The sequence below is a fragment of the Lissotriton vulgaris genome, chromosome 7 (genome assembly GCF_964263255.1).
Source record: "Lissotriton vulgaris chromosome 7, aLisVul1.2, whole genome shotgun sequence".
NCBI classification, from domain to species: Eukaryota; Metazoa; Chordata; class Amphibia; order Caudata; family Salamandridae; genus Lissotriton; species Lissotriton vulgaris.
Window position 1 is genome coordinate 1336932025 of NC_141695.1, and position 27656 is coordinate 1336959680.

General features: G+C 46.2%; 1 protein-coding gene across 1 annotated transcript in view; it reads right to left on the reverse strand.

Annotated features, from left to right (window-relative positions):
* LOC147703646 (polyserase-2-like) overlaps positions 1 to 27656 on the reverse strand; it is a 1078318-nt gene that overhangs the window by 497257 nt on the left and 553405 nt on the right. Inside the window, exon 6 of the mRNA XM_086929536.1 lies at positions 17604 to 17761. Coding sequence (XP_086785662.1) covers positions 17604 to 17761 — 158 coding nt within the window. The remainder of the gene's footprint in view (positions 1 to 17603; positions 17762 to 27656) is intronic.

The window sequence follows — 27656 nt, forward strand, 5'->3', positions numbered from 1 at the left end:
TGTAGCCTTATATTTGGCTACATGAGTAGGGAGTTGGCGATATGTAAAGCTGTTCATATGTTTGTGTGTATGGAGGTACCGATTAAAAGGTTAATATAATTTACCTAGAAAGAGAATCTGAATTGCTGTACATGTTTTTCAGATTGTATATGTGTCTCCTGAAGAAGGCGTTCCTGTGAAAACACCGAAACGCGCGTCGAGAAGAGGATTGATATTGTCCGCCATTGTCTTAGGAATCAAGAATTTATTATGTTATTTGTAATGCTGTATTGTGTTGATGCTTCATAATAGGTCAAAAGTCTTATTATTTTTACATGTCAGAAATTTTATGTTTTTAATCCGAGTATATATACTTAATAATAAACAAAATTTTGTACTTTTTAATTGTTTGTTTTGCTTGTTACTTGTCGTTTTCTCCCTAATGTTATTGCATCTGTTATCTGGTTTACATTGTCTAAATTTCCCTGTCAAACATATTCTGTTACTCAAACAGGGGGTCCTTCTTATTTACACCAACCATGGGAAGACCCAACAGCTGTATTCCGCAGGACAACCCAAAAGGGCCCATGGGACCCGAAGGTACCTCAGAGGAGGCCAAGGCCCACCTGGAAATGTCAAACATGGATTTTAGGTATAGACCCTGCGCCAGCACTGTCACTGGATCCATATTGGGCATTGGGAAGTCGGGCTGTGTGCTGGTCACTGGAGGTAGAGGCGGTACTGGGAACTCCACTGGCACTGGGGCTTTGACTCTGAAGCAGCCTATATGCCATCCAGCTATGGTTCCAAAAAGAATCATGAAGGGAGAGGAGAACCCCTCTAAGACTTACCTCTATTTTTCTTGTTGCTGAGCTTACTGTAGTGCTTGTGTTTATGACGGGAAGACCTGGACGTTGATGACCCAGTAATCTTGGTGGTGATTGAGGCCTTGACTTCCATCTCCCCCTCCTACCATCATGAGCACATACCAAAAAGAGTTTGGCCTCCCTCTCTTTAATGGCCTTTGGATGCATAATGGCATGCATAGTAGGTATGCAAGTCATGATCAGACCCTAGACACCAACATCATGGGGTGAATAACCTGACATCTGCCCCCCTCAGTCCTAACATGGCTTGAACTATGACTGTTTTTGGAGTAATATTTTGCTGGTACAGTTAAAAGTATTTCTGAGAGAGAAACGTGTCTGAAGAGCTCCGGACCATGTTGATGGCCCAGAAAAAAAGGGAACTGACATTGTCTCAGTGGTGGGGGTGCTTTAATGCTCCAGTGATGTCACATGACATCACTTTCGGTTTCCAAATTCTGGGGCCAAAATAACCTTAGGCAAGGGCAGCATCTTGAATGTCTACTTGTGCAGGAAGAGGGTTAAGATCCAGAGGTCGAGGATCAGATGAAGACCGCCATTCCTTCTTTGAACAAGGTAGTACTGGTCATCCTTGCCCAAGTTCTTGCTCTAGAACCAGATCCACCGCCCCCTTCTGAGCAAGACTGCAGTTTCTTGTTACACAATAAGGAGATGATCTTCTGTGGGGCTGGATGACTAGGGAGGAATTTGAGGAGAGGCCTATTGAAAGGATAGGTAAATCCCTTTTTTACAATTTTTAGGACTCATTGGACTGAATTATTGCCTTTCCAGGCTTGTACGAAGGAGGACACTCAGCCTCCCATTGGTGATGTTCAGGCAAGGCTGCACTAGAGTTGCTTGCCTGGTGGCGAAGTGGAAGATGAGGAGGAGGATATGTTTGTTTGCTGGGCGTAATGTCTTTTGCCTCTGCCTCAGCATCATGAGAAAATTAGATCCAGAGAACGTACAGTAGCTTTACTATCCTTGAAACGTAGATTGTACAATCAGCTTTATCGCCCAAAAAAGTTTTGCACCATTGAAAGGTAAGTTCATCAATTTTGCCTGCACATTTGAGGAAAAACCAGATAAACATAACCAGGTATGGTGACAGAGAGAAACAGAACATCCCATGGCACGTGCACCTCTGTCAGAGATGTTCAAGCCTGCTTTATTGACATTCCTGGAAGTGTCCTGCTCGTCCCAGACCACCTCAGTAAACTGTTTTTTACATGATCTAGTTTGTAGATTCTAGTAAGATAACCAACAGAGCCCTGTCTCAAAGGGTATAAGTGTATCTCCTCAAGAAGCATGTGGCTTGGAAAGATTTTAAGGCCATTCTCCCAGCCGAAAACATTTCGTAAGCAATGCTTACAATTATTTGGACTCCCTGTTCACAGGAATAGTTGGAAACCCCCATAACTTGTTTTGGACAACAGGATGCCTGTACCACCAAAAGTTTAGAAGAAGGATTGGTAGAAAGGAAAGCCGTGTGTCCTGGGGAGGTGTGATATCTGCATGTCACTAGTCTGTTGACTGAAGGGGTCACAGTTAGTTTTTCACAGGCAGCCATATTGGATTCTGTAAAGCTTCATTAAAAGGCAGTGGGGCGTGTCTAATATGGTGCTAGAGTGAACGCTCTCTCCAGCAGCTCTGCTCCCCACCAATCTATGTTTCCATTTACAGTGAGCCCATCAGCTGAAAAAAGGGTGCCTGACAGAAAAGAAGCACACTGAGCTGACAGGTATCAGGTTTGAACAGTGCAGCAGTCTGACAGATCCCAGCGAAGAATGAATGGGTCTCCCGTGCCTGCACAGAAGCAGACAAAATGTGGCTCCATGGGCCAGATGAGCATGTGACTGGCTTTCGCAGAACTAAACAACATTACAAGTTGGAATCGTCACTTACAGACAAACAAGCAGTATTAACAAGACAGCGAGGATCATCCCGTAGACTCGAATGAGCCAACACAAGGCAAAGCGCTGGATGTGGCCCTCTGCACATTGAAGCACCCAGGCCATGACTTAGCCAGTGGGGGGCCTAATAAGGACCTGGTCAGCGCCCACCATGCAGGAGCGTGACAAAGTGAGAATCCTCCGCCTGAAAGTAATGAGCATGGGGACTGGTGACCCAGATAGACCCCACTAAATGTGAATCTTGTAGCAGACCCCAGTGCAAGGGGTGGTCTCCTTTGAGGGGTCAGGGCGTGAGGACAAGGACTAGCAGGTTCAAAATACCTCGAAGAGGGCTCATCCCTTGGGTAATATCATGTGAGAATTTACCCTCTAAAATAAAAGAGCTGGTGGCAGTATGTGATACAGCCCTCACACGCACAAGAGGGCAGCAACTTTCCCCCGAGCTGGATATTGCACCCTGCATGCTTTCTCACTATGGTCGCAACCCAAGTTCAGAACTTCCCTAGCTCACCTGCACACATTTGGTGAGCATGGGGCTGGTGAACTCACATAACAACACATTTACACCCCTCTCAGGGCAACAACTGAGCCCTCCTGAAGGTCAACTGCAAAGCAGTTTAAAGGACGAAGGCTTTTACATTGCTGGAGGACAGAGAATGGTCAAGCACTTACAGAATGGTGCAATATCTTCAACTGTGCTAGGTCTGCTGGGGGTCTCCAAACAACACCCCCACACTAAAATGGCAGTAATCAAAAATAAAAGGAACATTAGCCTGTAGGACATGATCTCGAAATCTGCAGCAAAGAAGCAGGTCCCATTTAAGGACCCAGAGGTGGACTGAGGAGAGAACCCCGAAGTCTCCCCATAGACATACTCACAGGAAGCCAGTGAGGAGTCACTTACATGCTCCTTCATGGAGAATCTTTTCAGCAAACTCAGCTTAAAGACCCTAACTGCCACATGTGCCTTCTACAAGAGACCCACCTTTTCAAATGCGACTAGTGCCACTTGACATCTAAATGGGATTCCAAACAATATCTTTCCTCTGTTCCCAGCAAGACAGTGGTAGTAGCCATATAATTAACCAATAAGTGCAAGGGGATTATCCTAAACAAGGTCACAGAACCTGCAGATGACTCCTAGTCATACTTGTATTGCTAAAAGGCCACATACTCATCCTAGTGATAATCTATACCATCAAAAAGAATCAGGAGAGGTTCATCAAAGAGGCCCTCTAACAACTCATAACCTCCTCAGATCAGGAAATGTTGGTAGGGAGGACCTGAATATTGTGTCAAACTCCAATGGACAGCTTGGTGCAGAGCATAGGCCATCAAGATGCACTATCCAACAGTGTTAGGTGGTGGCTCAAGGATCTAGACCTGATTGACATGTGGTGCATCATGAATTCCACTGGTAGAGGCTACACCTTTCACTTGCCGATCCCTTCCTAGGAGCATTACTTGTAAAATCTTGGGGCAAGATGGCGGACGCAGTGGCGTCCGAGTGAGCAGCAGCAGTGGTGCTCTCGCCGAGCTTGCTTCCCTTTGCTGTTTGCTTTTCTTTTTCCAGTTTTTAATATGGAATTACGCTACGCTACATGGAGTTAAGCGGAGCCCTGCAGGAGTATTATTGGAAATAATTTCATTTTGTGGAGAACTCACTCGATCCTGCTAACATCCTGCCTTTCCTGCTGTTCCTGGAATGAGGCTGGACTTGTGGTGTAGTCTTCGGCGCTCATTACAGCTTGCGTGGCGTTTTCCAACCGTTGCTTCCACTCGGCATTGACGGCATTGGAGGACGGAGCAGACTACAGCGGCTCAGAGCCACGAGAGGAGCCGCGAAAGGAGCCGCGAATGGAGCTGCGAACGGCTTACAGATTGTCATCAATCACCTTTCAGGGGAGCGCGGTCCCATTCACGGCTGTATCAGGGAAGGAGCGGTCGAGACAGGATGGCTCCCAAGTACCCGACCTCCGGAATAACCTCCAAGACCCAGAAGCCAAAGACCCGAGCAGCCACGGCAGCCGCGGAGGTGGATCCAAGGCAGAATCCGGGGCTGATTGAACTCAGCACTATTCCCACTCCAGGTGACACTTTGAATAATCAAAATCAAACCTCTGCACCCAATGCATCCGATGCAGGCGCAAATTCTTTTTCTGAATCTATTGAACTCGCTCCAACACAAACAGTGCTAGTGGATTCTGGGACATGTAGGACTGGCGCGATCCCCAAAATACCGGGGATGTTTAAAAAGAAAATTAACCGAAACACAGATAAAGGCAACCAAGTAACTGGCGACAATGTGTTAACTATTGACAATGCAAATGTGTCTCAGATGAGCGCATCTACCCAGGTCTCCGTCTCTCCGGACATAGGGAATGTTGGCAATGCTGGTAATTCTGATAGTGTGGGGAGTTCTGGTATTTCAATTGAAAGATCAAAACCAGTTCATGGAAAAGCTTTTTTAGAACGGCCCCTTCCTTCTACAGCCTTGGTCTCTGGTTCTCCAACTTTGTAAGATCTTCCTGAGTTGCTACCTGCTGGGCTCAACTTACAGAAGGCGCCGACTCCCTTGGGTGATACGGATTCCGTTGATTTGGCCGGGAATTTTTACTCCATGTCGGATTTGTCTACCCCCCTCGAGTCAGAGAGTTTAGATGGAGATGCGGAGTGGAGGGATGATGTGAGCATCAATAGTATGAATAGCTCAACACAGGAATTACGCATCTCTGTCGGAGAAGAGGATGTTGATACAGATGGGTCACCTGAGAGGCCAGAATGGGGTGCGGGGGAAAATACAATAGTCACGATACAAGGTGACAGTGTTGGCTCTCAACAAATCATGCCTTAAGGCATTACAGACACTACAGAGAGCCCTCAGATTCCTGAAGTTACATTGGGCACGTTATATCAGGTTATGCTTCACCATCGGGAGGAAAACAACTTAAGACGTGTGGCTAAATCTTGCAATGAAATGTCTGCTAGAGCTGTAGAGGCTAAAGGCAGGATCTCGGCGATCGAAGATACGATGATCCAGCAAAACTCACAACTGTCCTCCTTGGAAGGTCTAAGGGATGAGATCAACTGGAAGCTTGTAGACTTGGAAAATAGATCCTGGCGTAATAACCTACGAATCCTGGGCATTCCCGAGGGGAGTGAGGGAGGGAATGTCAGGCAGTATGTCAGCAAGCTTTTCTCGGAGGCCTTTCCAGAGCGATGTGGAACTTCCAACGGGCCCATAGATTTCCCTTTCAGAAAAACACTAGGCTTGATACAAATCCCAAACCGAGAGCCATACTGATCTCTTTAAACAACTTTCTGGCTAGAGAGGCTCTCTATGATCTTGCCAGACCGGATCGAAAACGGAGGGGGAAAGGCCTGGAAATATTTGTTCGCCCTGATTACTGTCATGTTACCGTTCAACAGCGCTGGCAATTTCGCCAGCTAATTTCATCTTTTCAGGCCAAGGGGGCTCAGGCCTTTCTCCTTAACCCCGCAAAATTGACAGTGATTTATAAAGAGAGATCATATTTTCTAACATCTGAAGGGGCTGCTAAAGAGTTACTAGCCTCATTATGATTCTTATTTATCCTATCTCTGGTTGGGGTTGACGCTCTGTTCCTTTTTGATGTTTCTATGTGTTTGTTTTCATTAGGGAAAATTAATCAGACGTATATTTAATACTTTTTGTTTTTCTGATCATGATACATTGTGTGAGTGTAAAAATCTTAAGGCAAGAGGAAGCGACCCGCGTGGCACAAGATGCTTCTCACTTCATCAATGTCAGGAACTATTCAGTCCCTTTGCCCTTTTTGGGTTGGGGTCAGGGAGGGGGGGAGAGAGGGTAAAGGGGGGCACTAGGTGGCAGGGGACGGGTGAGGGAGGGCAAGCAAGGTCAGAAATGTAAACTTGAAGACGATTTTCAAGCTGAAACTGAATCATAAAACATTTTTTTTTCTAAAGGGGAATCACTAATGAATATAGAGTCACCAGAGGGATTAATGCTATTTTTGTTGAATAAACCATCAAGATGGGTAAATTGAGGATCTGTTCCTGGAATATTTGTGGTCTCAATAATAAGAAAAAGAGGGGGACCTGTGCACAAATTATACAGAATATGCGGATAGACTTATTGTGTCTCCAGGAAACGCACCTCACATGGAATGATAGGCAGCTATTTAACGATCTCTGTCTGCAATTACTAGGTTGTACTCACCAAGGGACCACTACAAATGGGGTGGCCATTCTCATGAGAAGAGGATGGGGGTGTCTCAAACGTACTAAAGTAGATCAGTATGGTAGATGGATGATTCTTGAGATCAGTATTGATAGTAAAGTTTGGACCATCTGTTCAATCTACGCCCCAAATTCGGATGATCCGGATATTCAGAATTGTTTAAGTCTAGAATTAGCTGATTGGCCATCCCCTTTAATTATTTGCGGTGACCTAAATATTCATCTGGAAGGTGGGCTGGAATAGGCCTAAAAAAAGACATTTAAGGCATTAAGAGGTCTAATAGTGGAAATTGGTTTGTGTGATATGGGGATTGAGAAAAATCCTTTGTCACCGGGTTTTACATTCTTTTCCGCCCCACATCAGAAGTTTGTCCGGCTGGACTATTTTTTTGTTTCTGCTGGCCTTATTCATAATACTTTATTTGAGACATACCCTCGAAAAATCTCAGACCACAATCCGGTGCTAATAGAGGTGAAAACAGAGGTTATTGGTATAGCAGCGGTGAGACCTTGGTCCTTCGAGCGGAAATTGTTGGCAGATCAATCATATCTAGCTAAGTGGATCAGGGATTTTATTGAGTTTAACAGAGGAAGTGCTTCTATTCAAAATGTCTGGGACGCTTTTAAAGTCAGGGTGCGGGGAGAGACATTAGCATACTCGATCAAGAAGCAAAAAAATATTCAGAATAAACTTAATGTATATTATCAAGTGATAAAGGAATGGGAGGAAAAGTTAGTTACTGCTATTAGTTTATCACAAGATGCAGAGCATATTAAAACGTCTCTTGCTATACACAAAGCAAGGCTATATGAGATATTTGCAACCTAACTGGCGGAACAGGCGGCAATATTTAAATCACAGATTTATGAAATGGGGGAAAACTCAGGTAGGATTTTGGTGAAAAAGATAAAACAAAAAGTGGTCCTCAATTCTCTGAACGCAATTCATGGTGAATCAGGTCAGATCCATAAAAATCCTGAGGAAATTCTTGAGGTCTTCCGGCAGTTCTACTCTAAGCTTTATGAGCAGGATAACCTAACATACTCTAGCGAATCTATTTTGAATTTTACCACCTTAGATAGCACCCTGAAATTAACCACCGCTCAGGCACAGACTTTGGACGCTGATATCACATGGGATGAAATCGAGACCGTCTTGCTCTCTCTCGCTGTTGGCAAAGCCATGGGACCAGAAGGTATCCCTCTGGAGTTTTTCAGACTATTCAAGCACATATTAAAACAAGACCTGTTGGCTACTATTCTGGAAGCACAGAAGGGGGTCGCTCCAACTTCTTGGAGACAATCGACAATAATGGCATTTCTTAAAAAAGATAAATCTCCCCTCAACCCGGCCTCTTATAGGCCGATCTCGTTAATTAATGCCGACAGCAAAGTCTTCTAATTGATAATTCCTTCTATAGTGTCACGTTGGAAACATGGGTTTATTCCCGAGCGGGACACCACGGACCATGTCCGTAGGGTTATTGCCCTAATGGACTGGGCACAAGGTACTAATACTTCCATAGGAATCACCCTGTTGGATGCAGAGAAGGCATTCGACAGGGTGGCCTGGCCCTATCTCTGGGATCTGCTCATTCTGAAAGGGTTCGGCCCACGTATGATAGTGGCTTTGAAAGCTCTGTATGTATCACCTATGTCCTGTATCAAAATTGGGGCTAACAAATCTGGCTTGTTTCCTATCCATCGTGGTACAAGACAGGGATGCCCGTCTTCTCCGCTCCTGTTTGCCATCTATATCGACCTCTTTCTCATCGAACTGAATCAAGCGGCGGATATACCCCCAGTGGAGGTCGCTGGTACCAGCTATAGAGCTCTTGCCTATGCAGATGATGTGGTGGTGATCACCACAGACATTGCAAGGGCAATGCCAAAGATTGAAGAGCTTGCAACCCAGTTTGGCGCTTTTTCGGGGTACAAACTGAATTTATTTAAAACCCAAACATTATTCGTGGGCCAGAATCCCCCGGCACATATTAACACCGTGTCTGTGGCGACATATCTGGGTATTAAGATCACAACCCCAGTGTCGGCTATCCCAGAACTTAATTTCAGTCCAGTTCTTAAAAAGGCTAACTCCACCATGGAGCGTATTGATCACTTGCATCTGTCTTTATATGGCAGGAATAACGTGTTAAAAATGGTAATATTGCCGAAATTCTTATATTTATTTAGAACTGTGCCGCTTGAATTCCCTCTTAATTTTTTTTAACAACTGGAGAGAATGGCCTCGAGGTTCTTATGGGGCTATAAGCACCAGCGCAGAGCCTACAAGAAGATGATTCTTCCTAAGGGAAGGGGAGGGTGGGGTATTCCACATTTTTTGTTCTATTACTTTGCACCGCATTACAGTTTACTACTCCCTTGATAATTGAAGCCAAGGCACAAATGTTACAATCTCATGCTCCATCCATATACGAGTTTGGTCTAGGGGTTGAGTCTCGCGGATGTCTGCTAAAAAACATTGAACCCAGCTACTACAAAAAAAACTAAATTTAAGACCCTGCAAGCAGCGTTTCGTGTTTGGCAGTTAATTAGGCGCCATGTAGGGATCCTAAAAATTCTGAGATATACTCCTTTGACATCATCACATATTTTCCCCTCCGTCTTTAGAGACCATACTATGACGAGATGGCAGAATTGTGGAATTAACTTCCTTGGTGACATATGGCAGAATAATCATATTATATCTTTCCCAGAACTTCAAGTTAGGTTTAATCTTACAAATATTGATTATTTAAAGTATTTACAGTTACACAGTTTTTTCAACACTCTAACCCCTCTTGAACGTTCTGGATTACAGAAGATTCCTCTGATTGAGAGCTTTTACAGCAAAAAAAATGATTTTTTTTTTTTTACAATTTAATGATTTCATAATGCCCAGATGATATATTGAGTGTTCAAGAAAGATGGGCCGCGAAGCTGGGATCTGACAATATTATGATAGAGGACTCTATCTCCTTGGCTAATTCAATTTTGCTGTCAGGCAGAACCCGTACACAACATTATATGGTCCTTTTCGATCTATATTATACCCCAGCAAAAATTTTGAAATGGGGCTCAACACTTGGTACATCATGTAGTAGATGTGGGATGGTAGCTGCTGATACAGTTCATATGTTTTTCCTCTGTCCACAACAAATTTCATTACTTTCTGCAATTCAATCTTTTCTTGCTGTATTACTTGGTTTTTCATTAAAATTAACAGCGGAGTTAGTATTAATAGGGGTGTCTCCTGATATATTGGCAGTGGAAAAGAGAAATGTTATATTTATCCTTTGGCAACTTTGCGGGGCTGTATCACTCAAGAATGGATTAGTCCTGAATCCCCATCCTTTTCTACCTGGAGGGCTCGCTTACTAGCTATGTATAATGTAGAAAATGCCATCTATAGAACAAAGGGGACGAAAAAAAGAGCCTTAGGAATGAAAATCTGGGCGCCAGTCCAGCAGTGGATTCAGGGAGAATTGGGGTAATCTTTTTGTCTGAGTTGGTTTATTCAATTAATTTTCATTAATTGTAAAAACTGTCTTTCTATCCTGAGTTCTTTTGATATTGATATTTTATGTTGAACTACTATGCTATGCTATCCTTTTTCTTATGCATTCGGTTGTCCTAAAATGTATTCTGATTTGTATATATAGCTCTCTGTTAATTTGAATTTGATTGAAATATATATGTATTCTGACTGGCTTGCATTAAAAATAAAATGTAATTTAAAAAAAAAAGGAGCATTACATGTTCTGGCTTGGATAGTATTGGCTGAAATTTATGTGTCAGCCCTCTTGGATCATTTGCCAATTTTTCGTAACAGTCAGAAACTCCAAACCATACATCCCAGGCCATAATATTAACTTATCCAAACTGAAATATGATTGTTGATCCAAAACTTTATAAAAGATAACAACAAGTTACTTACCATTGGTAACACTCTCTCTGGTAGAGACTCAATATAGCCGCAGCTTCATCACCTTTTAAATATTCAGACTGGATCTTGAAACTTTTCAGAAGTACCTCTCTGTGCCAGTAGGTGATGCTATGCAGCTCTGCACTGAAGCTAGTCCACTTCAGAAATGACGTGCAGCACCTATGTAGGTGCAACTCCTGCATTCTGAAATCGAGTGCTTTCAGGAGTGCCTGCACATGTATACACAAAGCCCCAATAGCAAATCGTGTAACCAGTGTGCAGTTTCCTAGGCTTAGGATCTATTAATAGATAGAGTCCAACCACAGAGTAGGGAGGATTATTGCAAAATTCACAAGTTACTTACCTTCGGTAACGATATATCTGTAAGAAACAGTAGTTAGTATTAGATTCCTTACCTTAGAAAATCCCCAGGCGTCAGACTGGATCCGGAAACTTGCGTAGCAGTACCCTTGCGCGTCGGTAGGCATCGTCTGCGGCTCCGCGTCCGTCGTCGGCGTAGTTGGCGCCGGGATGACGTCGCCGGAGTACTTAGACGCCGCCCTCGCGCGCTGACGTCAGTTCTTATACATAGCTTTTCCGTGCCAGAAACGCAGAGCCTTGATAAAAACCAGCACTGGTGCCATGAAACTAGGGCCCTGAAAGGGGATGACCTTAACCCTAGATATCGGATCCCAGAAGGGGGAGGATGGGTGGGGCGGGAATGAATCTAATACTACCTACTGTTTCTTACAGATATATCGTTACCGAAGGTAAGTAACTTGTGCATCTGAAAGAAACAGGTTAGTATTAGACTCCTTACCTTAGAATAGATACCCCAGCAATACCAACCCCGGTGGTGGGTCTGCGAACCAATGATCACACCAGAAAGTCCTGGAGAACGGAACGGCCAAAGAAGCCATCTCTCGGGACTTGGCTGTCCAGGCAGTAGTGTCTTGCGAACGTGTGCAGGGAGGCCCACGTAGCTGCCTGACAGATGTCCTGCAAGCGGACTCCCCAACCCAGGGCAGTAGTAGCCGCCGTGGCCCGAGTGGAATGGGCCCTCAGCCCAACAGGAGGCTCCTTTTTAGCCAGAGAATAGCACGCTTTGATGCACAAGATGACCCAATGAGAGATTGTTCGTTTGTGCACCGCCCGACCGTTCTTAGCGCCCACGTACCCAACAAAAAGTTGGTCGTCAACCCGGAACTGGCGTGTGCGATCCAGATAGAATGAGAGCGCACGTTTTGGGTCCAGACGGTGGAGCCTCTCTTCCTCTTTCGAGGGATGCGGAGGCGGAAAGAAGGTGAGCAAGGTGATGGACTGCCCAATTTGGAAGGCTGTGACTACATTGGGCAGGAAAGAGGGTCGCGTCCGCAACACAACTTTGTCCGGATGGACAGAAAGGAAAGGAGGTTTAGAGGAAAGAGCCTGGAGCTCACTCACTCTCCTGGCAGAGGTGATGGCAACCAGGAATGCAGTCTTCAGAGTAAGGAAACGAAGAGGACAGTTATGAAGTGGCTCGAAAGGAGCGCACATCAGATAGGTCAGAACAAGGTTCAAGTCCCACTGAGGCATATCGAAAGGAACAGGAGGAAACAAATGAGTAATGCCCTTCAAAAACATATTTACAACTGGGGACTTGAACAAAGAGGGCTGACGACGGAGCCTTAAGAAGGCGGAAATGGCAGAAAGGTAGCCCTTTAGAGTGCCCAGACCAGAGCCCTGCTGGGCAAGAGAAAGAAGAAAGAGGAGAACCTCTGAAAGAGAGGCAGAAAGGGGATCCACAGCCTTTGCTGTGCACCATGCCACAAATTTGTTCCACCTGCAGGCATATACCGATTTTGTGGAGGGACGCCTGGCTGCCAGAATCACATTACAGACTTCAGGAGGCATGTCAAATGGCCTCAACTGCCACCACTCTATCTCCACGCATGTAAGTGGAGACTGGACAGGTTTGGGTGGAGGACCGTCCCCTGCTGCTGAGACAGAAGGTCCTCCTGAAGAGGCAGACGAATCAGGGGATCGACTGACATACTGAGTAGCTCAGGATACCAGTACCTTCGCGCCCAGTCCGGAGCCACAAGGATGACTTGGGCCCGGTCGCGCTTGATTTTCTTCAGCACTCTTGGCAGAAATGGTATAGGCTGAAAGGAGTACAACAGATCGCAACTCCACTTGCGATGAAAAGCGTCCCAGAGCGAGTGCCGCCTTGGAAATTCCAACGCGCAGAACTGATGACATTGCGCGTTCTCTTCGGTGGTGAATAGATCTAACCAAGGCTCTCCCCACTGCAGAAAGAGGCCTTGCGCCACGTCCGAGTTCAGACGCCATTCGTGATCCATCATGCACCACCGGCTGAGTTCGTCCGACCTGGCATTCAGGGAACCTGCCAGGTGTAGAACCACCAGGGTCACGCCCTGATGTTCCAGCCACTGCCAGAGGTGCAGAGCCTCCTAGCATAGGGTCCACGACCCCACCCCGCCCTGTTTGTTGCAGTACCACATGGCGGTGGTGTTGTCCGTGAACACCTGCACTACACTCCCCTGGACAGAGGGGAGGAATGCTTTCAGAGCAAGCCAGATCGCCCGCAGCTCCAGAAGGTTGATGTGGAGCCGGGACTCCGCCGGAGACCAGAGGCCTCTGATCTCCACCTTTCCCATGTGGCCCCCCCAGCCCTGGAGGGACGCGGCCGTCACAACTACGTGCTCCAGTTGAGGTAGGGAGAGGGATCTGCCGCTGACCCAATTGCGGTCCATGAGCCACCACTGCAACTTTCTTGAAGTGCCCTCCGAGATCAAGACATGGTCGGACAAGTTGCCCTGATGCTGGGCCCACTGAAACTTCAGGTCCCACTGCAGAGCTCACGTCTGTCATCTGGCGTGATGCACCAGAAGGATGCAGGAGGCCATCAGCCCCAGAAGCCGCAGCATCAACCTGACCAAGACTCGGGATAACAGCTGAAAGATCGGAATCAGAGACTGAATATCCCAAACCCGCTGTTCGGGAGGATAAACCACTCCAAAGAAGAGGAGCTTATGAGAGGGACACAGGTGCGACTTCGGTACATTGATGGAGAACCCAAGCAGGTGCAAGAGGTCAGCCGTAGTCTGGAGGTTGCTGACGACTGTTTGGGGCGAGCCCGCCTTCAACAACCAGTCGTCGAGGTAGGGGAAGACTGAAACCCCTAATCTGCGCAGATGAGCTGCAACCACCGCCATCACTTTCGTGGTAAGGCTGAAGGGGAGCACGGTAAACTGAAAGTGCTCGTGGCCTACCATGAACCGCAGGTAGCGCCGATGGGCCGGCAGGACGGGGATGTCAAAATAAGCGTCCTGCAAGTCCAACGCTACCATCCAGTCTCCTGGGTCCAGGGCAGCTAAGACCTGAGCCAGTGTCAGCATCTTGAACTTCTCCTTCCGGAGGAATCCGTTGACATTCCGCAGGTCCAAGACATGGTGTAGGCCCCCTTTGCCCTTCTTGGGAACCAGAAAGTAGTGGGAATAACAACCACACACTACTTCTGGCCCAGGAACGCTCTCGATGGCCCCCTTGGCCAAGAGGGTTGTAACTTCCTCTCGCAGAAGATTCAAGTGGTCCTCCGACACGCGGTGGTACTGCAGTGGCATGGCTGGAGGGGTTGCCTCGAAGGGGAGGGAGTAGCCTCTTCGGACAATTTGCAGCACCCACCTGTTCAAAGTGATGGTGCAGGAGTGAAGGAGGTGATGGCGAACCCTGCCACCCACTGGTGTCATGTGGGCCTGAAAGCTCGGACTAGGAGGGCTTTGAAGTGGATGCTGCGGTGGTGGATGTGGACTGGCCTCGCCGTTGTCCCCGGGCACCGCCATGGCAGTTACCACGTCCGCCATCGCGTTGGATGTTAGTCTGCGGCCCGTGGCTGGCAGGACATGTGGGGGCACCTCTTCCTTGGCCACGAAAGGAGCGAAAGGCAGCAGGTTGCCGGCGCGGGGCCGACAGGCCCAAGGACTTGGCCGTAGCCCTGGAGTCCTTAAAGCGCTCAAGCGCCCTGTCTGCCTTGTCGCCAAAGAGGCGACGGCCATCAAACGGCATATCCATAAGGGTGTTTTGGACATCAGCCGAAAAGTTGGCGGACCTCAGCCAGGCGTGGGGACGAATCGCCACCGTCGTTGCCATCGCTCTGGCTAGCGAGTCCGTTGTATCCAGCCCACATCGGATGGAATACCGTGCCCCATCTCTACTCTCCGCAAGGGCTTGGGCGAGTTTAGTCCGGGCCTCCTCCGGACATTGTGGCAAAGAGAAAGGTCCCAGCCAACAAAGTTTTGAAAAACAGCAATTATTCAACAATCGTGTACATATAACTCATAACACAACTGGAGTGAGTGATGTTGTTTATTCACATCCTCACTTGTATATACTTCATGTATATATGCTCTTAATAAATTAAGGTTGTGCCCAAAGTGAGGCGAAAAAGAAGAGGGAGGGGAAGAGGTAAGTGATTGTGAGGATTTGGGTTGTGTGGATCAGTTTCAAAAGGCAAAAGTGGTCACAGACAAACATTTGTTGTTGACTTCACATGGGCGATTGAATATGGCCCCAAACATTTCTAACAATTATGTAATCCTATCCCATCCAATGGAAACACCGTAAATATGGTCTGTTAATTGTGTGTAGGTATCATAAAAGATGGAAAGTTGACGTTTCGACCCCTTGGTCAGTGTAGGTTGATTGGCACTTTACTCTGGGGTCTTCATCAGGAAGGGGAGTGTGTTGTGGGGGATCGGGCAGCTGAAATAGGAAGAAATTCAGCCTCAGGGGTGCCAGGAATATCTCACTGGTAACTACTGATTTACGGGCATGGAACGGGTTTCAATCGCTGTGCGCTCCATCCAAACCTCACCTAACCTGTTTCTTTCAGATGTATGACTAGATAGAATCTCTATCAGAAAAAGCGTTACCAAAGGTAAGTAATTTGTTATTTGGATAAAAATCTCCAGCCACTGATTCCTCACTTTTTCAATGGATACAAAAGCAGTACCTATTTCGAGGTGGGTTGACTCAAACCAGAAAGTCCAGCAGGACCGAGCGGGCAAAATGCCCCTCTCAGAGAACCTGACTGTCCAGACAATAGTACTTCGTTAAAGTATAGAGGAGCACCCACATAGCTGCCTGGCAAATGCGAAGGTCAGGAACTCCATTTGCCATTGCAGTAGTACCAGCTTTGACCCCAGTTGAATGAGCAAGTATTTTTTCAAGAGGCTGGTTTTTAGCCAATGTATAGCAAATCTTAATGCAGAGCACAATGCAGCAAAAGATTGTTCTCTTCTGCACAGCCTTGCCTTTTTTTGCTCCAGAGATCCCCATAAAGAGGTGATCATCCACCCGATGTTCTTTGATACAAACTATGTAAAACCTCATTGCTCTTTTGGGGACCAAGCAATGGAGTCTCTCCGCCTCCTTAGAGGGGTGAGTCAGAGCATAGAACACTGGCAAGGTGATCTGACCGACGTGGTGTGAGGAAATGGGGTGTATTATATGGTGTGGTTGTTAGACCTAAAGCTCAACCATATGTAGCTGTGGCTCTGAGCAGTCAGGCTTACAGACAGGAACTAGTGTTAAGCATTTCAACAGCACCAAAACAAGTGAAGAAGAAATAGATTACTGGTTCAACCTAAAGAATGTCAAGTAATGGGATGTTGGCTTGCTGTCAAGTATGATGCGACCAAATCATCACTGAAAGCACTTCTTGTACTTCTTTAACCCCAAGCAGTTTATGGTATGTGCACCACATTACCTGTGTGCTCAGGATATAAAACCTTGAGATGAGGATGTGGAAGTAGACTAACTTCTTCAGTGCCTGTGTACCTTTACCCCAAAAAGTTTGTTCTAGAATGGTGTTCATCCCATCCACTCCTGTCCAGTTAATAGTGTTGTCCTGGTGGTACAGTAGTATGGCCCTGGGAATGTGTTTGAAGGTGGCTTATGTAAACATATTCTTAATCGACCACCTCCTTTGCAGTCAGAGGGTTTGATATGCAGCAAAGTCTACCCCTGTCTAAATCATCTTTCAGGGGACTTGTTTGCCTGCAAATAATCCAGTTTATATACATATAGGTCAACAACGTCAATCTTTGTGTCCCCAGCAACCAGTAAATTTAAGAGGTTCCTTCGAGATGCTGGTACAGGGAACATACCAGTATGTTAGAAAGTAGTTGTGGAAACCGCAAGGGTTGTGAAAAATTGGAACCCTTCAGGATTCCTAGAGTACAGAATCTGTGTCATTCAAACTCACAAGCAAAATTCAAAATAACTTGTAGGAATTTTGACTGACCAGTCAGGATTTCATGAATCCTAATACATGGGAGCTTATGGTGCATTTTGAATGCGTACATACCTCTTTGCAGCTTCAATTAATATTCGAATGATCAGTGGGAATTGTGTTATGTATACCAATTTTAAACTACAAAAACCTTATAAGGAATGTATATGAAATGTCCCTCTGAGCAGCATTGCGTGTGCATTGTGATGGTAGGCAACAGACTGTCACAATTTCAGCTGAAAATACCAGAACACATCTTTTTTCTGAAATGATATCAAATAGCATTTAGAACTCATTTGTGATTGGCTATAGAAATATTTGGTGACTTTAGAATTTCAATTATGGTATTGGTATATTGAAGGGTATATTAAGCAATGGTTGCATACCAGACATGTACTTAGTGTGGCTTTCTTCACAGTACCACAGACCATCCCTGGCTGGATAAGATCTGGCCGATCTTGGGAACCATACATGCAGCTACATGCCTTCCAACCTATCAGCTTCAGCTCCACCTCCTGCAGAGTCCTGGGATATGGAAGGGTCTCTAGAAATAAAAGATACAAAGTATTTTGGTATACTTCATTGGTTTTTGGGAGTTGCATGATTGTGGGCGTCCTGTGCAATACTTGTTACATGTGAATGTCACATCATTAAGAACGACTCTCTAGGTATCATATTTAGCGGTGTAAGTAAAGTTATGCATAAATACTTGAATATGGTACATTGTGGCCTTTGAAGTCATACGATTAGAGATTCATGTTATTGCTTCTTTCTAGCAAACGTTACTTCATACTGTTTGGTGCCCTAAGTACTCATTTAAAAAGGGTAGGACTGAGGTGTTTCCACAAATGTTGAATATTAAGAAGGAATGTATGGTTGTGTCACAGTGTGCACTGAAGTGACTGGACCTACGCATAGGTAACAGATCTCTAGCAGTAATAACACTGTACATGTGACTAAATTAGATTGGCAGATTGCAACAAAGAAAATACCTAGAAATGTATACACATACTTGAAAGATGCTTGACATTAGGGCCTGATTGCGTTGTCGGGCGGAAATTCGGCGGTCTTGACACCGCTATTACAATGCGACACCAATATATAATACTCCCATTTCTCTATAGAGAAATGGGAGTTTCTGTAAATCTCTAGACTGTGTGGAAGGCACCTCATGGTGCCTGCCACACGGTGCACAGGTTAACAGGGGGCCACTATAGGAGCCCCCTCGGCCTCTAACCAGAGGCCACAGGGTGAAGGGTGCCCTGCTAGGGGCCCCCCAAAGTCGCTCTCTGACAGGCTTTCCATGTCTGAAAGCCCGACATGGAAAGCCTGTAAGAAAACAACATCGTAATCCCAGTGGTGGAAATGCCATCTTTAAGGAATTACGTGCCGGTTTTGACAGGCTGACGGGTTGCTTGAGCCCATCGGAAGCCAGCCGGAATGACCAGCCCACTTCACTTCTGACCTCCGTCACTGTAATATGGTGGTTGAAAGGGAAACCTAGGATGTCGATCGGAAAGCCTCCAACTGCAGGTCAGATGCTTTCTGACCGACATCATAATAGGGCCCTAAGCTGTAGGTCTATTGATATAGTCAATTGTCATGTTCTCGGATTGATGGTAGAGTGAGTAAGTAAGTTTGATGGGTTAAAATAAATAATGGTCTGTTATTATGTTCAAGGACTGAAAATACCGTATGATGTCTGATTCTTTGGTGAGAGTGAGCACAGAAGATGGGTTCCTGGATGCATGCTCCAGGAAGAATGGAACAGATTGAATTCAAGTTTTGAAGTTTTGCCAGTCTGCACACATTTGGCAGAGGAAAAGAGCATATTTTGTCATCTTCTAAAAGAAAAAAAGAGTATGGCATGACAAACGTGTCTTTTATGGAAGCAAGCAAGAAGGAATGGTTAAACATTTATATTTGTCAGTACGCAAGTATATCCGGAATCGAGAACTTTTATTTGTATACTTGTCTGGTGCTTGGAAACTTGCAAACAAAACCGTTACTTCATTAAAAATAGTACTATTAATCATTACAAATTACCTAAAAAATATGAACTACACAGTAAGGGTGGGCATTGTTGCAAGCCCTATTTTCAGTAAACTTCAAAAAGTTTTGGGAAAACTATTATAAACATCATGAAATTTGCTGAGGAAAACAAAGCATTAATATGTCTTGCAGTAGAGCTTTCAATATAGTAACATTTTGCAGCCTTATTGTTCACCAAAATTAGTGAGAGTTTCCAAGAGAATTTTCAATTATTATCATAAAAAATAAAACCCACCAATCAAGATCTGAAGGAGCATTAAAAGCAGCAACATGTTTTTAGTAAAAACCTATCACAAGTATTGTTGGGAAACATTGCGAACTTCTCCTGCTTCATAAAAAGCAAAATTATTAACTTCCCAAATTCGGTCAAAGGATTAACAACTTTATCTATCACTATTATAAAATATTCTTGATCAATTTAGAAACAAGCAATGAATGGATATATTTTAAGTTTTGAATTTAATTTTTCTAATCTCACCCTCAGAAACTACATGTAAAGTAATAAGTGGCGCGCTCTCTGGGACCATGCATTCCACTTGTAGTAGATTGGACAATATTATACCACAGAGTTTGTTTTCGAGTAAACAAACAGTACAAACATTTTAACAGTTTAAGCTTTGTGTTCTGGCGAAAAAGGTTTTTATTTGTATGTACAATGTGACAAGAACAGAGGAAATTGAAAACTATTTCCAGGGATGTGCTATCACAACTGGAGTAAAACATCAATATAGCACAAGTTCCCATTGTAAAATGGAAGTTTTTCTCATCCCTGCATGCTGCAGTTGCAGGAATGTGAACAGGGGCCTCAATCGTAGGGCCAGGGGAGAAGGGGGCCCTGATAGGGACACCCAAATTCGCTCTACGATAGCCTTTCCATGTCGGAAAGGCCGACATGGGAAGGCTGGTGGAAACCAACATTATAATCCTGACTGAGTAAGTAATACTTTATTTGATTTGGTTTAAATCATACAAAGAGCGGATTAACCGCTAAAAACACGTAAACACTTGCGATTTAAAGTTCATGTATAAACACTAGTTAGTTGATAAAATTCAATTTAAAACATTTGATTATTAAAACATGGATAAGTAAAGGAAGATAGTACGGTTGATGCCTTTTAGTATTATAGAGTTGATCTGGCTTGAGGAGTCTGATTCTTTTACTTGTGTTTGCTTTGAAGTGAATGTTTAAGCATGTTCTGAATCAAGTTCTATATCTTTCCTTTCTAGTGCTTTTGCAGCGAGTCTTAAAAACGTTAGTGATTTACATGCCAATTGCACTGTTGACCCTCCTAAACATTTTATTACTGTGGATCTACATGTCCTTATCTGCTCTTTTGTCAGCAACGGCCGCAGGAGTTTTTTCCGTTCGGATAATAGTGCCGGGCAAATACAGAGTAGGTGGAGCACTGTTTCATCACCGTGTCCGCAAAGGCGACAATCCATTGAGAGCCAGGTGCGTTTCCATTTAGGAGTTAAATCTTTGGTAGGATACACTTCCAGTCTCAGTAGAATTAATTGCTGTTTCATTCGGTTTGCGAAGTGTTCCAGAAGGTATGGTTGGGGCTTTAGCTTTTTATATGTCGGGAGCACCGTCCATGCATTTGTTTTCTTGGATAACGTGGCTTTATCCTGGTCTTGGGACATTTGGTTAACTGTTTTGTTGACCAATTGTTTAAACTCCGAGTAGGACGGTGTTGTTTGCCATACTTCCTCTAACTTTAAAGCCTCAATTGATTTTTTTAGGAACGAATGAATCGAGTTGGTCAGTTTTGATTGCTTTTCGACTTCCAGCCAACAGCAATGTACCAGGGAGTTGTCCTCTGCTGCTCGCATTCTCCAATAATATTTGACCAGTGCTCCCTGTCTTGCCATGATCTGTTTCTTTAGCCCGAATTCAAGTCTTAACCGGTCTTGGGAGATATGGCGCGGGATGTTGAACAGTTTTTTGAAGAGACTTGTTTGGGCGATATTCAAGGATGTTGCATCCTTTGCATTTAATAGTTCAGAGCCGTATGTATCTGCAGGTAAAAATTTTGATGCCACAACCTTTAATAAGTGAGTAGAGGAACTGTCACAGAGTTTTTTTTTGCAAGATTTTAAATGCAAACGAACAAGTTACTTACCTTCGGTAACGCTTTTTCTGGTAGATACTATATCTGCCTGTGGATTCCTCACTTTGTGAATATCCCCCTTGCGTCAGCAAAATTCGGAAATTCTTTTCGTAGCCTCGCGCCGACGTGGATAGGACGTCACAGAGACACGGCTCCGCTCGCGACTCCGCTGACGTCACCGACGCCTATAATAGGCCCACGCCGGCGTGATGACATCAGTTCCGCCCTTTTTTCCGTGCCATCGAGGCACACGGACGGACCAATGACAGTAGCAATATACATAGTATACACAATACACAATTGCCAAGGAGAAACACACATAGTGTGAAGCAAATGCAAGAAAGCAAATAAAACAACTCCTTAACAATACAAAATATATAAACAATACAATACAGTAACTCTGGTAAAGAAGAGTGGACAACGGGGAGGCGGGTGGGTCAGTGAGGAATCCACAGGCAGATATAGTATCTACCAGAAAAAGCGTTACCGAAGGTAAGTAACTTGTCCTTCTGATAGATACATCTGCCGTGTGGATTCCTCACCTTGTGAATAGAGTCCAACAGCAGTCCCCACTCCCGGAGGAGGGTGTCCACTCTTCTAAACCAGGAAATCCTGAAGGACAGAGCGCGCAAAGCGACCGTCCCTCCTCACTTCGGTATCCAAACAGTAATGCTTTGCGAAAGTGTGGAGGGAAGACCAAGTTGCCGCCCTACAAATGTCCTCCACAGGAACACCTCTAGCCAAAGCAGAGGTTGACGACTTAGCTCTAGTGGAATGAGCCCTAATACCCTCTGGAGGTTCCTTACCGGCAAAAGAGTAGCAGATCTTTATACACAGAACGATCCATCTTGACACGGTTCTCTTATGGACCGCTCTCCCCCTCTTGCAGCCAGCAAATCCAACGAAGAGCTGGTCATCTAAGCGACAGTCTTTAGTTCTGTCCAAATAAAAAGACACCGCCCTTTTGGGGTCCAGACGGTGCAACCTCTCCTCCTCCTTGGAAGGGTGCGGGGGAGGATAAAAGGTAGGGAGGGTAATGGATTGACCAAGGTGGAAAGGAGTCACCACCTTAGGAAGAAAAGCAGCCCTGGTCCTTAGAACCATCCGATCAGCATGAATGGTCAGGAACGGGGGCTTGGAACTAAGAGCTTGAAGCTCACACACCCTCCTTGCCGAGGTTATTGCAACGAGGAAAACTGCCTTAAAGGTTAAAAGCCTCATAGGACATTTATGAAGAGGCTCAAAGGGAGCACCCATCAGAAAGGTCAAGACAAGATTCAAGTCCCACTGAGGCACAATAAAAGGAGTAGGAGGGAACTTTTTAGTAAGACCCTTCAAAAACCTTAAAAAGAGAGGGCTGGTCAGGCAAACAAATAAAAGCCGACAGCGCTGAAAGATAGCCCTTAACCATGGCAACAGCAAGCCCTTGCTGCGCCAAAGAAAGAGCAAACCGGAGAACATCAGACAAACGGGCTCTTAAAGGGTCAATATCATTCTCACCACACCAAGCGACAAATCTTGACCATCTATATGAATAGACAGTCTTAGTGGAGTCTCGCCTGGCTGACAAGATGACATCCACCACGTCAGGCGAGAGAGAATAGGAAATCAGGTTGCCCCGTTCAATCTCCAGGCATGAAGGAGCAATGTCTGGAGGTGGGGGTGTTGACCCTGCCCCTCCATCTGAGAGAGGAGGTCTGCCCTGAGAGGGAGACGGAGCGGCGGGTGAGAGGAGAGGTGGAGTAGATCTGTATACCACACCCTTCTTGGCCAGTCCGGGGCGACCAATATAACTTGGGCTCGGTCTTGGCGAATCTTCCTCAGAACCCAAGGAATCAAGGGTATGGGAGGAAACGCGTAAAGGAGTTGAATTCCCCAACTCAACTGAAACGCGTCCCCCAAGGCTCCTTGCATTGGATACTGGAGGCTGCAGAATGACGGGCAGAGAGCATTCTCGCGAGTGGCAAACAGGTCCACCTGAGGAATCCCCCACATCTGAAAGACATGACGAACCACCTCCGGGTGAAGCCTCCACTCGTGGTCGGCAGAGAACTGCCGACTGAGACTGTCTGCACGCACGTTCAGAACTTCGGCCAGATGATTTGCCATCAGACAAATCTAGTGGTCCTGAGCCCAGGACCAGAGACGTAGAGCCTCTCTGCAGAGACACTGCGACCCCACTCCTCCCTGCTTGTTGATGTACCACATCGCGGTCGTGTTGTCCGTCAGGACTTGGATCGACTGACCGCGAAGGGAAGGGAGGAAGGCCTTGAACGCCAAACGTATCGCCCGCAACTCTAGTAGGTTGATGTGAAGCAACCTTTTCTCTGGAGACCAAAGACCCTTGACCTCCAGATCCCCCAGATGAGCACCCCACCCTAGAGTTAATGCATCCGCTATCACCGTGGACACCAATGGAGGTAGATGAAAAGGCTTTCCTTGCGACAGGTTGCCTTACACGCTCCACCAAGACAGATCCGCAGCAGTTTCTCTGGAGATCCTCACTGACTCCCCGAGATCTCCGTTGTGCTGATACCACTGCCTGCTGAGACACCACTGGAGTGCCCTCATGTGCCAGCGTGCATGGTTGACCAACAGAATGCAAGAAGCCATCAGACCGAGCAGGCGGAGGACCTTCAGAACTGGAACGACAGCTCCATTGAAAAATAAAGGAATCATTTCCTGAATGTCGCGAATCCTTTGAGGAGGAGGGAATGCACGACAAACAGTAGTGTCCAGTACCGCACCTATGCACAGGTTGCGCTGGGAGGGCACCAGGTGAGACTTGGGTACATTTATTGAAAAACCCAACCTGAACAACAACTGAGTTGTCTCTTGCAGATGATGGAGCACCTTCTCTGACGACTCCGCTTTGATCAGCCAGTCGTCCAAATAAGGGAACACAGGTATCCCCGACCTCCTGAGATGGGCTGCCACCACCGCCATCACCTTGGTGAAGACTCGAGGCGCAGTAGTAAGACCAAACGGAAGGACCGCAAACTGGTAGTGTTGCGATCCCACCGTAAAACGGAGATACTTCCTGTGCGACTTCTTGATAGGGATGTGGAAATACGCATCCTGCAAGTCGAGCGACACCATCCAGTCTCCTTCCAGCAGCGCTTGAAGAACCTGAACAAGGGTGAGCATCTTGAATTTCTCCTGCTTCAGATAGAGATTCAAGATCCTGAGATCCAGGATTGGACGTAGCCTGCCATCCTTCTAGGGAATCAGGAAATACCGGGAGTAGCATCCCTGACCCCTTTCCTGCTCTGGGACCACCTCTATCGCACCCTTTCGTAACAGAGTTAGCACCTCCTCCCGCAGAAGAGACAGATGTTCCTCGGTGCAAAAGCCTTGACAAGGAGGGTAATTGGGAGGGAATTCCCGAAAGGGAAGGGCATACCCATTTTCTACAAGATTGAGAACCCAAAGATCTGATGTAACCGATTCCCAATCCTGTAGAAAATGGGTAAGCCGACCCCCAACCGGACCCACATGATCCTGAACAGCGGATTTAGGGCTGCTTTTCTGTGGCAGGGGGGTTGGAAGAGTTGGAGGAGGAAGAGGCCTGACGTCCACGAGGAGGCGCTCTTTGCTTTCCCCTGTACGATCTGTACATAGAATTCTGCTGCTGCTGCTGTTGCTGCTGCTGCTGTTGGCCTTGCCGGAAATTCTGAAAGGAGCGACCAAAGCCCCTGAACCTTCTGTTGGTCGAAGAGCCTCTGATCTGAAGACCTAAAGACTTTGCTGTCTCCCTGCAATCCTTAAATCTCTCAAGGGCCGCATCCGCTTTCTTCCCAAAGAATCCAGAACCATCAAAATGAAGATCCATCAAAGTCGCCTGAACATCAGCCGAAAAGTCTGAGGACTTCAACCAGGCTGACCTCCTAGTGGCGACAGCAGTGCCCATGATACGAGCCACAGAGTCGGCAGTGTCCAGACCACTTTGAATAACCTGGTGAGCCGCCGCCTGAGTATCAGAGATCACTTCCTCAAAATCCTTCCTGCTGGCATCAGGAACTTTTGGAACCAGGACACGCAAAGAATCCATCAGGGCATGGACATATCTCCCCATCAGACAAGTGGCATTAGTTGACTTCAACGCCATGCTTGCCGAAGAAAAGGTCTTTTTCGCGACCTGGTCTTGTTTCTTTGCTTCCTTTTCACAAGGAACCTGAGGAAAGGCACTAAGACTCTTCTTAGAACAGGCAGCCTGAATGACCAGGCTCTCTGGTGAAGGATGAGAAGACAGAAAAGCCGGGTCCTCTGGTGCAGCCCTGTGTCTTCTCGCAACACTCTTAGAAACCACAGGAGCCGACAATGGTTTCTTCCACACCTCCATAATGGGATCCGTTAAGGCATCATTAAATGGAAGCAAAGGCTCAACCACGGAATTCGGAGAATGCAAGACCTCAGTGAGGATATTGGATTCAAACTCCACCGTTGGCAAAGCCAATTGAAGAAGTTCAGCAGCCTTCCTCATAACCAGATGGTAAGGTTGGATATCCTTAGAAGAAGCACCAGAGCCTGAGGGCAACTCCCACTCAGGAGAGAAATCAAGACTTCCTGAATCTGCCAACTCCTCAAAACAGCTCTCCTCCAATTCACCTTCCTCCACATCTGAATGTGAATCCAGGTACCTTTGCTCTTCCAAAAGGCGTTGAGCTTCCCTTCTGGACCTCTCCTTCACACGCCTCACAGCCGGATCCACCTGCGGCTCCGACAGATTCGGGGCCGACGCCAGTATCGAATCCGATGGCACAGAGGAATGCCCTCGATGACGATCTGGAACGGAAGACGCCGGAATCGGCGTCGCCGACTTCGGCTGAGCCGGGAATTGCCAATGCGGCATCGGAGCCGGCATGTAAGGCATGAACGGAGCCGGAGGATAGGAGTGTGGAACTCCGAGGCTGAAAGCCAAAGGACCCATGGGACCCGAAGGTGCACCAGAGTGGTACCACGCCCTTGAGAAAACGCCATACATAGCGTTAAGAAACGCTGAAGGGTCCTGGCCTGGGGCAGGAAAGGGCGGTTGAAAACCATCAGGCCGGTCCTGAGGAGGGATCGGATTCGGCTCTTCAATAGGCGCAGAACCCACATCCTCCCGAGCCTCTTCCTCTTCACGGGCTGGGGACGGCGCCGGGGACGGATTCGGACTTCGACCTCGCCCCTTGAGAACGAGACCTCGACGATTTCTACTTCCCAGCCTTCATCTTCGCAACCAGGAGTTTGGCCTCTCTTTCCCTCAGGGCCTTCGGGTTCATCTTCCGACAAGAAGAACAATCTTCCACATCATGGTCGGAACTCAAACACCAGATGCAGTCATCATGCGGGTCGGTAATCGACATCATTTTACCGCACTCCCTGCAGGGCTTGAAGCCGGTCTTCTTGGATGACATCGTCGAAGAGTCAGTATACAAAGAAGCAGAAATTTGCAACAAAATGGCAACAAAGTACCTGTTGGCTACAGAGATTCCCGATAACCGTTAGCGTCGATGAAGTGGAAAAAAGGGAACTGATGTCATCACGCCGGCGTGGGCCTATTATAGGCATCGGTGACGTCAGCGGAGTCGCGAGCGGAGCCTTGTCTCTGTGACGTCTTATCCACGCCGGCGCGAGGCTACGAAAAGAATTTCAGAATGTTGCTGACGCAAGGGGGATATTCACAAGGTGAGGAATCCACACGGCAGATGTATCTATCAGAAAATAATTGTTTAGCTTTTGTTTTCCGATGTTCTTGGTGTTGCTTGTAATTAAGATGGCTATCCAAAGTCAATCCCAAATACTTGTATCTCTCCTCGCGATCCAAACTGCTGCTGTTAATTGTCCAAATGAATTTTGGTATTTTTTTCTTTGGACTGAAAAAACACATGACCTTTGTTTTTTTAAGGTTTATCTGTAGTTGGTTTACGTCTATGTATTCTGCCAATTTGTTTATTAGTCGTTGTAGGCCGCGGGCGTTTAGGAGTGCAACACTAAGTCATCTGCATATTGTAAACTTACTATTCTCACATTCCCCAGTTTGGGAGGATCGCCTAATGTTGAACGTAGGTAGTTGTCTAGGTCGGCTGTGTATATATTAAATAAACAGGGGGCCAGAACACACCCTTGTTTTAGGCCGTTGATGGTAGTGATTTTGTTTGTTAGGCTTCGACCGTCTCCCATTTTTATTTGAACCCATGTTTCCGAATAGAGGTCAATGATTGCATTCAATAAATTTGTAGGTACGCCCCAAGATTCCATTTTTGCCCACAAGGCTTGTCTAGGTACCTTATC